The following is a 14,307-nucleotide window of genomic DNA, read 5'->3' as shown; positions in this document are numbered from 1 at the left end:
CATAAGTTGCGACTATGCGATAAATATTTCAACTGATATATAATACACCTGTTTACAACGCCTGTTGCTTGTCCTTGTGATCGCGGAAAGCACAGAACCGTTGGTAGTGCTCATGACCAACAGCGCAGGAACTTCGCTTTATTCTCTGCAGCGCAATTCTATGATTTGCGATTTACTGCCGGATAACTGAAACAGTGTTTTCCTTTCTCCCTTCATAAGAGCATTGGCCAACGACTGAACAGAGAGTATTTAATTAGAGACACGTGTTTTTGGCTGACTCCTGAGACATCCATTACTACTGACGAATAAAAGCGACTGCCAATTGGCTGAAATAGAACAGTAATTTCCCTTTGTTGTAAAGGTACGATATTACGTGGTTTAATTTCCTAAAAGGATGACACGTATTACGACAATACATCTTAGCTTTTATAGCAACCAAACGCTGACTCTATTTGGCATATGACTAGTATCTTTCAAAAACGTAACATTTAACGAAATTGCATAAAACAACCTTGTGTTTTAGTCGCAGCTATTGAGAAAAAAAGTTGGTAATTAATTGCAATTTGAGCGAATAGATAAGATACAGTCTACTGCTCTTCTGCAGACAAAGTCATCACGCGTTTGCAAATGCAACGATATATTAATATCACTGCATATGTTACAGTGACGATTAATGGCGAACCAAACAATGAACACCTAACATATAAATTTGGCGTAAAATATTACAATACATGACAACTTTTATTGGCATAATGCTGATGATGAGTAAAGTTGGGCTTACGTTATTAACTGAACTAAATTCTCAGAAAAATTAAAACAAATACGGGTATTAACATTTCAATATTTATTGTTGCTTGTTACGTATATGCCAAAAATAAAATTACATAATATGAAACAATGATTACAGAATAATGCCGTGTGTTCATTGTTTCTATTTATAAGGTATAAATTGTATGACATTAATACTGGAGTTTTGGCGTAACAAAAAGTGTTTTCTGAAGCTCATTTTTTAACGCCGAACTTAATCGTTATTAACATTGCTAAATAGGGCAGGTCAGTTATTTTTCGAGGGTAGCGGACATTTTTATTTATGAAATCAAGAAACCAAAAAACCTAATAGAACCTTCTGTGCCAGTTACAGAACGTTCGAAACTAGGCCACTAGTTTTTTTTTTAATGTATTTATATTATTTGAGCCACAATAGTTATAAATCGATTGAGTAAATCAGAAATTGGTTTTGCCTGTCAAACTGTTACAATAAAACACAAAAAACTGAGCAGATCTTTAAAAAGTGCAGTTATGTAGGCTAGTATACATGTTGACATATTCATGCTGGGTGGGCCTATTTTGTGACTCTCATGGGTCAATGCAAAGAAAACACGCAAAATATTCGCCCATTTCTGCGAAGAATAGTGGGTATCATGTTCCGCACAATGCTGATGTTGTTATTAAGTAAAAACAAAAAACTTTCGCCCAAAATTAAAAAAAATTAATGAATCTAATAATGAACGCGACCACTCATTTTTTGAAAGAATTAGCATTCAGAACAGAGGACTAGAAAGTAATGAATCTTACTATTAAAAAAACTTTTAGGCCATTTATTTTCATATCATGCTTTGCAATCAAACTAAAACCGTTTTTTCAGTTAATAAATTACATACACACTTACAGAGGAAATCCAGTAATGCGAACTTTGTGTGGCGATATGCATTTGGCCTTTCGCAAGCTGCGAGCAGGGTTTTATGGATACCCTCCGGCAAGAAATAATGTCAGGTTTGTTTTCCCCACGCGAGTTTGGTTTTATTCTTTTCGGAAAAGTAGAAAAGTCGGACGTCGAGCGACCTTGGTATTTATCGCTTCGTTGCATGGCAAAACAAACATTGCTCGTTGCAATAAGTCGCATTTGCCGCAGTTTGATTTCCCTAAGGAAAAGTTAATTTTAGAAATATGAATAGTATGATCTCGATATTTCTTTTTTAACAGCATAATTTGTTGTATAAATTTTATATTTGCCGAAATATAATAAAACTTTCTTCAGTAAAATTTACTTATATCGTTCGTGAAAAAAAATATACATTAAATAATGCATCAAAAAAGTCACAATACAAATTAATACCACGAGCAAGCTTTATTAGGCTACAAAAACAATGAAATGTTGCTCCAATGCTTTGTGAGCTGGAAAACTCTTTCAGCCTACCTCAACTAGAAGTTAAAAAATTCAATGTTTACAGGGCTACTAATACGTCTGAATTACTAGGGTTCAATTGTTTGTATTTTATAGTAAAAACAAAGTCATATTTTATAACCTAAAAGTTAAAGTAAGAAGGAGTCAAATTTTATGACGTAAAACAGAATAAGATTTGGACTTTACAACTTTGTTCATACAGCTCAAAACCGCGCATGTTTTCATTGATATCAATTTGACAACTTTTCGTAGTGACAAATAAAATACTGGTATGCCAATATCTGTCTGCTGTGGTGGTCACCAAAAACTGCGATACAGTTTTGTAAACACCTTAAGTAAACCAAGGCTTTCTAGGGTCTTCTCTAAATAAACATGTTAACCTGCGACATATTTTTGGTGCTTTTAAACAAAGTTACTGCCTGGATACGCTGTCTTACAAGCTTATGTGCCACGTTTTGCTGCTACACTCAATCAAAAGATTTCAGCGGTTATTTTAATATTCCGTTGACATTTTGGTAGGAAGCTAGTCTGTCGCTAATCTATCCACACTTTGGTTGCGAATCATTAACTTACGTGCCGACAGAGTGATCACATGTCTAAACTTCAGACTTCGGTGTGAAGTTTTGATAAAATAGAAAAACACAAGTTAATCAGAAAGGAAATGATGCATTCATAGGCAGCAAGCAAAAACATACTGAAATGGCTACAGTTGCAGAAAAAGTATAGTTAAGTAGCATAAAGCACATCAATGAATTTAAACCAAAATAACTTCGAGCATGTGACAATAAGAATAAATTGAAATGTCAACCAACATTTTGATAAACGACCGCAATGGGGACACCGTTGCATTTGCCCAGGAAACTCTAATTTAAAATTGCAATAGGTTTCCCGGTCAACAGACTAGGCATATTTATATTTCAACCGTTACAAGATAGCAGTCGCTTGTGACGACCTTGTCCGATTAGCAGTGTTTGTATGTTTTAGAAAACACGGATAGTATATTGGCAGGACTCTATACCTTAAAGTAACCTGCAGTTTTATGCTCGCCTAATCCAGCATATTTTTCAAATATTTAACTGTTATTTCTTTCAAATATTTTATTCATTTAATCGAACAATTTAAGATTTTATTTTTTTATCCATTAAGTAGTTCTAATTACCTAAGTTGTCCAACTGCCAACATATGTTTATAAAAAGGTTAAGTCTATAGAGTAAAGGAGCAGTAATTTCCAAACGCAAACTTTGCTGGTGTAATTTATAACGCATATTTGGGTGAACAATGTTTTCTAATCTTAAAAATGCATTTATTTCTAAATTAACAATGCATTTATCAAAAAGTCGATAAATTTCATCAAAAATAAACAAAAAATATAATTATTTGGTTATGTAAGAAGAGCTTTTAGTGTTTTGCCGAACAGGTGTAGCCTACTTTTTTTCCCGCACGCTACCGAATAAAGTTGTGAAGATATTTTAGGCTTTTAACTAATATAATATTCGTTTAATATTTGGTAATCTTTCGAAACTTTCATTATATAATTTTTAGATTTATTGGATATAGGGGTAGGCGAAAACTGTAGGAAACCTCCGAGTAGCTCTCGAGTAGAAAGGTTTAGACCAAATTAGATTAAGTTGCCGGGGCTACAATTAGTAATGTCGCGGACCACTTGGTCATATCTCACTGGTTGACTAACTATATAATCATTCAAAAAATAGTCATACCGTTCCTTCGTCACTTCCACTGTACACGCATCCGGTTTGAAAATAATAGGGTGAAAGAAATATGTAATTACATCTTACCATTAGACCTTGGGCTTAACTGTTTTTACATCGGTAAATGATTTTACAACAAATTAACCTATGAAGTTGTTGGTACAAGCTTTTAAAGTAAATTTGCCCAATGACGTTTGGAATATACAAACGAAAACTAATACCGCCTAACAGAAAAGGTTGTACAAAGCAAACAATTGCTTTAGTCGCCTGAAATTTCTGAACAAAGAAATCGTATGAAAATAATAGTTCGGTTAACACGATGCAAACTGCAGTGATACGTTTCTTGCATGCAAATACGTTTTACAACCTACAAGCATTTTAATGTATAAATTGCTTTTGTTAAAATTCAACAATATGCCGCGAATTTGACATTAAAAAAGTGTTTTTTGAGCTTCAAGTACATCGTAGTAAACCACTTGGGAACACTGTGGAAGCAGGCTAAGTGTTTCTAGGGATGATGTTTTCGAGTATTACGTGGGTCATCTATTAATAGTATACATTTTATAACCATGGGTATCTGGTAGACCTAACGATTCGTACTCATACGATGTTTTGAGATCACAAATTACACAAAACCATCAAGCGCCTATATCTGACTTCGTGATTGTACGACAGTTCAAACTTAGGTTTACAAAGATGTCTGTTTTCTTGTCAGCCAGATTGCTGAAGCATCAGAATCCAGTAGAGTAAGTTCTTAATCTGCAAGCCCGTTTGTTTCCGGTTCGTTTGGTGCCAAGTCGCCGCAGCGAGTAAGTTACAGACGCTTTGCAAGGTGTCGACTGGGCAATATTTGGGCGCTCGGGAAATAAGGTGTTTAGTACCTTTAAATCGATTGCTCTTCTTAAAATCACACAATTTAATCGCTATTTGTCGTAATATTGTTTCCAATATATTTCGGATTCCTTACAGTTTTTCGGAACAAATAGCATTATCAAAATGTAGGTAAAGCCATATATTTTGTGTAATGTAGGTTAGCCGTAGTCAGTAAGGGTAGTTTTGGGTTTTAAAGGGTTATCGTTTAATTGAGTGGCCAACGCATGGTGTACTATAAAATACAATAATATTATCTACAGACAACTTGATGATCACATGGGCCGAATCTACCGTGTAGCGTAAGTGATATACAAGATCGAAGAGCAGCTATTTGTAAAGCATTGGGCAATTAGGGGCGAATCAATTGGCAATTTAGCCTAAAATAGATTTCCTCAAGGAGTCAACATAAAAGTTCAAATGGCCACAGCACTTCGAGCAATTTCCCTGAATGCTTTTCAAAGGGGCGGGTGTGACGGAATAAACACGTTGTCGCCCAATCAATCCGAATCCGAGTGATAATGTCATTGAAGGTCAACGTATGCCAGATGCCCCGAACTCATTCCTTTTAGTGGCTATTTAAGTCCTGTTTTATCGGTTATTCAACTGTCTGCAGCTCAATATTGAATCTGATCGTTAAACTTGCCCTCGCATAAATATGTATATTTCTCTAATTAATCCATGATGATGCTAGAAATGCGACCATTGCTAGTAATAAAAGTACATTTAAGTGCTAATCATTTAGGTGTGCACAGCAGGTAACATTGTACTATTGACTTACATTACGGAAGTTATTCAACAGAAAATCACCACCAACAACAACAACTACAACATAAACATAACGACATATTTTAAGCCCCTTAGCCGTTGCCCTTGAATTCAAATTAGTGGCTGACATAAAGTGCTGCAGCGCTGATTTTGTTTAAAAGTCGCACGCCAAATGTACGTAATATCGATAACACGATGCAGCGGCTAAGGCCGTCCTGACATCTACCACTGAATTTGCCTGATACAGCAGTAACATTTATCCTCGCTAGGCTTACACTACAAGACATTAAGGACGAGCAACTTTTCACGGATTTAATTTTGTTGTTCCTTTGGCATAACTGAAATAAGAAATAAAAGATAACAGTAACGGCGAGGGGAAATATTTATAACCATACTGTTTAAAAAAAACATGGCGTAGTTCTCGGTAAGTTAAGAACACTTAAGTGTAGAGCTGAGAAATATCTGCCAAACTCCCGGCCAGTTGCAATCATAAGACAACTAGTAATGGAACAATAACAAATAGATTTACATCGCTTGGCAATCCAATACAATGGTTTCGTTTATACCGCAAAAGGAAAATCACAGAGCGAAATTTCACTGGAATTTGGGTGTTAGATTTCACCTGTTATCTTCTTAAACACGAAAAACATACTCAATTTACAACATTACCAAATAACGATTAAGCACGAGTAAATGAAGTAGGCTGGTTTTAATGGGTTCTTGTAAGTTTTCCAACCACGCCAATTCAGTTGCGTACTCATTGTTTATGTCATTTCCGCTTACCCACGACATACTCGTTTGGCCGGCTAAAAGCGTTCGAAAGGAAAAAACACCTATGGCACCTAACATAAATCGAGGCGTACTGTCAAGTCTGTGGACTGCTGAATCCAATCTATAACTGTGTGTAAGCCTAGCCATAACTTTAGAGCGCTAACTAAGAAATAAATATAAATAGCTTTCACTTTTAAACTACCGAAATACAATTTGTCGTAGAAGTACATTTCAACCTGTTGTTTAAAGTCCACTTTCAACTATCAGACCACAGCGTTATGCTTCGGCAATTTTCATTTCATCGCTTTCTTTCGAGTGATGTCTCCCCTTTTTCATATTCGGTTTGTCTACCACACGTGCGTGCGTGCGTTGCCTACAGCTAAACAGCTTTAGGGATTTGACTCACTCGTCTATGGTGGCCCATGACTGCCATCCTGTTTTTTTTTTCAATTTAACAAAAAAAAAAAAAAAAATTAAAAAAAAAAAAAAAAAAAAAAAAATTAAAAAAAAAAAAAATTAAAAAAAAAAAAAAAATAAAAAAATTAAAAAAAAAAAAAAAAAAAAATTGAAAAAAAAAAATTATTGAAAAAAAAAAAAAAAAAAAAATTATTAAAAAAAAAAAAAAAAAAAAAATTATTGAAAAAAAAAAAAAAAACTCGACGTGGCCCAGGACTGCCATTCCCATATAAAACGCATTACGGTCGGACCATAACTGCCATCATAGAATACTTAAGTATATGCCATTTTCTATTGTGTGCTGTTAAGTTCCAAGCCAGAGCATGGAGGTTTGCCACATGGTGTATTGGCCTTCTGGTGGGATTCAGGGTTGCCAGATTGGCTTTTTGACGGCAAATTATTCAAATTTGGCTCTTTTTAAACATGGTTTGCGTCAGAAAATTCAGTTAACTTTTTGGCTTTTTGTTTCTGGCTTATTTGCAAAAGCTTGCTAAAACTAGTCAAATGGCATAGGTCTATACGTTTTCATTCTAAAACATTCGTTTTAAAATCTGTTTAGGCCCTACCAAATATATTTTAAGCACATGGGAAATTAAAAGCAATACACATAAAATAGCTCGGCGCTGTTTAGAATCCTACCACAATTATTAAATCAACGCACAATATTTGGGTTAATGTGCTGGTTAGCGTTCGGGTTTGGGTAGGGCAGCAACTGACACCTAAACTTAAATATTATGCGTTGCTTAATTGTTGCAACACTGTGGAAGGATTCTAGACCAGCGCCAATAGCTCATACTTAAATTTGAATTTTTACTTTTAAAAGGCACCTCAAAAAGGTTTAGAAACACGCGCTTTAGGGTAAACTAATCAAACTAAGTATTTTTCAATAGAAGCTTGACGAAAATATTAACCTTTTCAGCCAAAATATCGTAGGATAACTGAGCTTTTCAAAAGATAAAAATTTACATTTTGGTTAGTATGATGTTATGAACATACAAATCAACTTATAGTATTATTTATAGCCTTTTATGTGTTTAGAACTTATTTAATTAACGTTTGGCTTTTTTTCATTCACGGTTTGGCCTTTTTTAAAAACTTTTATCTGGCAACCCTGGTGGGATTTATACCCTTGCAGCGGAAGCCCTTTATTTATAAAGACATATATACTGTTTTAGTTATTCTAAATATGCATAATAATATATTTTTTTAGTGTTGGACTTAGCAGTAGTATGTAATGGCTGAAAAACGGTCTTTTAATCATTTTTTAAACAACATGAAGCAAAAAAGAATGAAGAAAACAGAGAAAACTGACAATGAAAAAAAAGAGATAACCGTACAACAATTAAGTCCTGAAGTAAAAGGGAAGACTCAGAAATATTCCAGAATAGGCCCAAGACAATTTGTTACTTTAATAGAAGAACCATTAAGTATACCATGCATAAAAAAATCATGTGAAAGACATTTTTTTAATTTAACCAAAACAGGTCTTACTTGTGACGTTTTAGCCGGAGAGCAGGGTCCTTCATGTACTGCCATAACCCAGCTGTCATCAACAAAGCTTATATACATAAGATTCATTCCAGGTCATACATCATTTGAAGTAGATACTCCCAGTACATCAATAAATAGTGTTGTTGAAGTAGAAAAACAGGTCACAAACAGTATAACATTAGCAGAAATGATTAAACTTGGAAAGGTAATAACAGCAAAATCAACAGTTTTGGATATTTTCTTATTTCACAGTAATATGTCGTGGGCTGCAATACCCAAGCCATTGGAAGTCATAATTGACCGTCAGCTTTTGGGCGAAGGAGCTTTTAGAAAAGCATACAGAGCAACAAGCAATCAGATATTTTTTGGAAATACAAAATGGGTAGTGAAGAGGTACCATCAAAAAGTGAAAGATGATATACTGTTGACCCTTGATCAAAGCTTGGAGGACCATACAAAAAAGATAGTTCAAATGAGTTTCTTGGCAAAAAATATAGCTCTAAAATTAAAACAACTTATCAGTTTAAAAAACATTGAAAGTGAGTTTGGACAATGTTTAGAGTTTACAGACGTTTATTATGGCAAAGACACGCATTCCCAAGAATGTGTTGCACTTGAGCCATATATTGAGGGCCAATTTAAAAAGTATATTAATAATGATGGAAATTTCATAAGTAGTGAAGAAACGATTATGAAAAAAGCTGAAAACCTATCTCACTTTTCATATGTGACCTCCGATTTTCAACTAATGATTTTGGACATTCAGGGTAGTGGTTATATCTTATATGACCCAGAAATTTCTTCAAAAACCCTTGTAGATGAATTTGGGAAAGATTTTATGTTTTGTGCTGGAAATCTTTCAGTAACTGCCATTAACAACTTTAAATCAAATCACAAATGTTCAACGTTCTGTAAACTTATTGGTATTGATAATAAATGGTCTAATTAACCATAAAACAGAATCGAATGGGACACTTTACTGCCTGTAGCAAAGGGTATTTGGAAATATTTAGGGTTTATATGATATTGTATTTTTTTTTCTTGTTTAGCTAAAATGTTAATTTTTGACTAATTTTTATAGCCAAATCCTGAATTTTCCAATGCTGTAAACTGTTTGTTTGTAGGTTTTTTTAATTTGTTTGGTAGAAACTAATAATGAATGACTGGAAGATTAACGAAAGCCTAAAGGCTAGTCTTAATAAATATGTTGGTGAAAATTTTAGCAGAAGTGAGTTGTTAGATTTTATGGTGAGAGATTTTTCATGCTATCCTTGGAGTCTCAGGACTTTAGATCGAAGACTAAGACACTTTAATATTTTTTATGCAAGGTCAACAGCAACCATTGAAGAAGTAAGAGCAGCAGTTATTGAGGAATTGAGTGGACCAGGACAGTTGTTGGGTTACCGGGCAATGCATAAGAAGATTCGGCAGATATATAATTTTAACATTCCGAGAGGATTAATTTATGAACTTATGCATGAACTAGATTCTCAAGGTCTTAAACAAAGAACACCATGTTTTAAGAAAAAAAGAAATAAAATACCATTTACGTCATGTGGACCCAACTGGGTTCATTCTTTGGATGGCCATGACAAACTTATGGGCTATCAGAACAGCACATTTCCTATTGCTATTTATGGCTGCCTTGATTCATGTAGCAGAAAGCTCTTGTGGGCTAATGTGTGGACAGATAACAGCAACCCAAAATTGATAGCAAAGTTCTACCTTGAGCATCTATACAAATCAAGGATCATCAGTCGTTACCTTAGGCTTGATAGAGGAACAGAAACCGGACATATGGCTGCAATCCATGCTTTTATACGTCAGGAGCATAGTGATGTTAGAGATTCTACAGAAACAATTATTTATGGTCCCTCAACATCCATCCAAGTAAATTACCATAATTTGTTAGTCTATATATATATGATACATCATCTTTATTTTGTAACAGTGTTGCAAAGATTTGTATTTGGATTAAAGATTTTTTTTCTAAAATAACTGGTGTGTAAAAACTTTATAAAGTTATTTATTATTTTATTTTACAGATTGAACGCTGGTGGAAAGAGTTGCATGAGAGACTTGAAAAATATTTCAAAGTGCAGTTAAGGAGTTTAAAAGATGAACATTGCTATGATCCTACCAATGTGAATCATAGGTATTTACACGATTTAAGTCATTTTTACTATTTCAAGTTATGTAACTTGGTTGTTGTTTTAGAATGATGCTTGCATACATCATGATACCTGTTATGCAGAAAGAGCTTGATACATTTGTTGATGTTGTTTGGAACACGCACAGAATCAGACCTCAAAAAGGAACAAGCTTACCAACTGGAATTCCAAACCATATTTACAGCTTTCCAAGCAAATATGGTCTTGAAGAGTGTGGTAATTTATGTTTTACCCAATATAAAAACACAGAAAAGGACATATAGTTCAAAGATATTAGGCAGTATATATACTCTTTTATTTCTAAGATATATAATATGTAATATAAACTCATGTAGGGTTTAATTTACTTGCTCATCATTACTTTTACACCAGGATTGCCAGTCACCATCAATCAGATTGAGAAAGCAATTCAATCAAGTGGAATGACTGATAAACCTCTTGAGTACTTACCAGAGAATTTTAAAGTAAAATGTCAACAAATTATTGCTGAGCCACTTGCAGTTCATGTTTCTCACTGTGCTGATGCTTTTCGCTATTTAAAAACAAATTTCTAGCTTTGCAGCATTTGTCATCAGTCCTTAGTTATCTTTTAATAAACCAGGCAACTGTCATTTGTTTATTTTTATTGAGATTTTGCTATTGATACAATTTAAAGGGTAATATACACATGCAGCAAGAAAATACACTTAAAACAACGCAATTAGATATTTTAATTGTTAAGTGGAAGTATACACTACAAAAAAACGTTAATTCTGTTGCATAGTTAGTGGTCCTTCACAGTTAATGTTTTTAATTTAAAAAATAGCAATATGGCTTCGATTAACAACTCTTTTGCAATTTGTCATTCCCAACTGCTTCTGGTGATTATCGAAACTAAACAAACTGTCTGTAGCATTTCAAAGTGCATACTGCAGGTCGCTTTTAAAAAGATTTATTGTACATTCACATAATTCAGTATAGCTCGCTTTTAATAAAATGAATTACAGCGCAGTAAAAACACATGTTGCCAGTAAAGAGTGCATCGTTGCCTGATTGTTTTTTATCCAGCAGTAGCGTGACACTATATAGCACAAGAGCGACTGCGATGGTGACTGATAAATTAAGTCGAAATGCCGGCTGGATTTGCCTTGAACGGCCAGTAAAGGAAATGAGTATCGAGGTGAAATATTTAACACTTTACCAGGCGAACACGCTATAATTACAAGCACAAACAGACATGCGTCGTTTCTCTACAACTTCAAAGCCTCATGTAACGTACCAAATTTCGATCTCGTGTTGCCAGTCTAATAGCCTATTAAAATACCTTTGTGTCTGTCGAATGGGTTTCATATTTACTGGATATTTTTCTTAGCAAAAAACCTCGTCCCTTGCAAGGTTTATAAATCCCACCAGAAGGCCAATACACCATGTGGCAAACCTCCATGCTCTGGCTTGGAACTTAACAGCACACAATAGAAAATTGCATATACTTAAGTATTCTATGATGGCAGTGATGGTCCGACCGTAATGCGTTTTATATGGGAATGGCAGTCCTGGGCCACGTCGAGTTTTTTTTTTTTTTTTTTTTTTTTTTTTTTTTTCAATAATTTTTTTTTTCTATTATTTTTTTTTCAATAATTTTTTTTTTTTTTTATTATTTTTTTTTTTTTTTTTCAATAATTTTTTTTTTCTATTATTTTTTTTTTTTTTTTTTTTTTCAATAATTTTTTTTTTTTCAATTTTTTTTTTTTTTTTTAATTTTTTAATTTTTTTTTTTTTTTTAATTTTTTTTTTTTTAATTTTTTTTTTTTTTTTTTTTTTTTAATTGTTTTTTTTTTTTTTGTTAAATTGAAAAAAAAAACAGGATGGCAGTCATGGGCCACCATACTCGTCTCATTAAGGTATATGCCCTTCAAATAGCTTTCCATTTCCTGATTAGACAGTGTTAATCTGAATATTGACTCCAACAAAATCGGCAGTCCATAAAAATTAAACTTAATTCTTATCGTTTAATATTTTTTGAAAGTGCTTGTACCTTGCCTTCAAAGTAGTCTTTGACATTTCACAAACAATACGAGTTTTTAAGATAATACCAATTTTTAGTAGTATAGGCAGTGTACACATGTGCAGGTACCACGTGAAATAAAATATTAACAAATTGTATTAGACTTTACGTATATCCACGGTTTTAACGAAGTTTTGAGAGACCAAAACCTCAAACGGTCTCCCGAAATATAGTCTAATTGTATAACTACAGAAGATAATTAGTAGTTCGTAATTGATGTATAATTTGCGGTTCCTGAAATTTCTTAACGGTTAATGAAGAAAAACTAAAAAAAAAACCTGAGTGTGTCTAAATTTAAGTGTATGTTGTTTTATGATTAAGTCTAAAACTTACACTTTGTGCAATTGTATTGGGTTTTGTTATAAAGGTACCCATTTACATTTCATTAAAAGCATTATGTTCTAACTAAAGCTTCCGTTAGAAATATTCCCAGCTCCTGTATCAATGCACAACAAATACACGTATGAAAATTGAAAACTACAAAGGTTACTACGTACTAAAAAGTTTTTGGGAGCTGGTTTAACAACAACTTTATTGATTTACACCTGAAGCGTCCGGGCATATTTTAAGCTATACTGCCAAAAGTCCATTTGTCTTGGTGTAATTCACAAGTAAGATTAAATGTGGCTGCCTTATCTCTTTATTGTGTGATTCACATAGCCATCCTGCAAAATTCGGGCCAAGATATTTTTCTGGTGCCAGATTGGCAATTAAAAAAAATGTTAAAGTCAGAGCAGACGTTTGTAACTACAGAAAGATCGAGCAAATGTTTGATAAATGCAATCACTGTTAGACTATACTTTATAAAGTTTAAAGCACACAAAAAAACGTAAAAAGCCTGAATAAAAAACTGTCAAGTCTGTGCTTCAGCAGTCAAGTGTGAAAGTAAATACTGACTTTACGACGTCAGCGTAACCAGGTAAGTATCGCAGTTTCTATAGATTTTTGAATGTAGCATAACTTATTGGTTTCGACCAAAAATATACTTACTTCCGAAACGGTCATGTAGCTCTCGAAAATATATTATATCATTTTGATGTAATACAAAATTTCATGGGACGCTTTTTGTTTGGCCTGAAACTTTGAAGTAAAAATTTTCCGTAAATTTGTCAATACCTTTTTTTTGGTTTAACAATGGAAAAACTTAAGTATTAAAAAAATAAGACTAGATTAAGGTCGAAAATACACAAATCAGTTATTAAGATAAACTATTTGAAAGGACAAGAATCTTAGTTCCGCAATGTGACACTCTTTAAATAAGCACGGTCCAATTTTTATCATATAACTTCTTCCCGTGCCAAAATTTTGTAATTAATTCTTTTTAATTTTTAAAAGCGTTTTTTTGCAAAAAAAAACAAACGTTTATTTACAAATAAAAACATTTGTTTATTTAATCAAGCAAATCATTTACAATTGACCAAACTGCTTCTTTGCAAACGCTTGTTTTTTAGCCAAACTCTGAAGATAGATTGGCCTTAAGCTGTGTAGTAGCAGTGTACACTGCTGCATTTAAGTGTCCCTCGGTAAGCTGACATTTGATTCTTCACACCAAGATATATAATTATGTATATGATAGCCTCCACTACAGTATAATGTTACTATATCAAAAGTAATTGTTAATTGCCGCAATTGTTTTGTGTTGTAAATAAACAATGGCAATTGGGTGTTTAATCATTCTATGGTTTAATAAGTTTACATTCTTTCACAATTGGCTGAAAAACGAATTTAGCATTTTTGGACAGTTGGTTAAATAACAAATCGAGTATTTTTCGGGGCTGGCGTGCATTTTTTATAAAGTCGTGCCACATTTGGCACGCGCGCCGCACGTTTGACATCCCTGTT

General features: G+C 33.5%; 1 protein-coding gene across 1 annotated transcript; it reads left to right on the top strand.

The window, feature by feature from the left end:
• The first annotated feature begins 7,094 nt into the window (after positions 1–7,094).
• On the top strand, positions 7,095–11,032 carry LOC146136370 (uncharacterized). The gene is made up of 4 exons (XM_083395360.1): positions 7,095–10,140; positions 10,296–10,405; positions 10,468–10,637; positions 10,794–11,032. The coding sequence occupies exons 1-4, from the start codon at positions 9,406–9,408 to the stop codon at positions 10,973–10,975; spliced, it is 1,197 nt and encodes a 398-aa protein (XP_083251486.1). The 5' UTR covers positions 7,095–9,405; the 3' UTR covers positions 10,976–11,032.
• Positions 11,033–14,307: the final 3,275 nt, after the last annotated feature.

This window comes from Ascidiella aspersa, chromosome 8 (genome assembly GCF_963924565.1).
Source record: "Ascidiella aspersa chromosome 8, kaAscAspe10.2, whole genome shotgun sequence".
Classification (NCBI taxonomy): Eukaryota; Metazoa; Chordata; class Ascidiacea; order Phlebobranchia; family Ascidiidae; genus Ascidiella; species Ascidiella aspersa.
Note: the sequence above shows the minus strand (reverse complement) of the source record. Positions and strands in the feature narration are given on the sequence as shown.

Coding starts and splice junctions, on each gene's coding strand:
- LOC146136370 (XM_083395360.1), top strand. CDS start 9,406: ATGAATGACTGGAAGATTAACGAAAGCCTAAAGGCTAGTCTTAATAAA. Junction 10,406..10,467: donor CCTACCAATGTGAATCATAG/GTATTTACACGA, acceptor TTGTTGTTTTAG/AATGATGCTTGCATACATCA. Junction 10,638..10,793: donor ATATGGTCTTGAAGAGTGTG/GTAATTTATGTT, acceptor CTTTTACACCAG/GATTGCCAGTCACCATCAAT.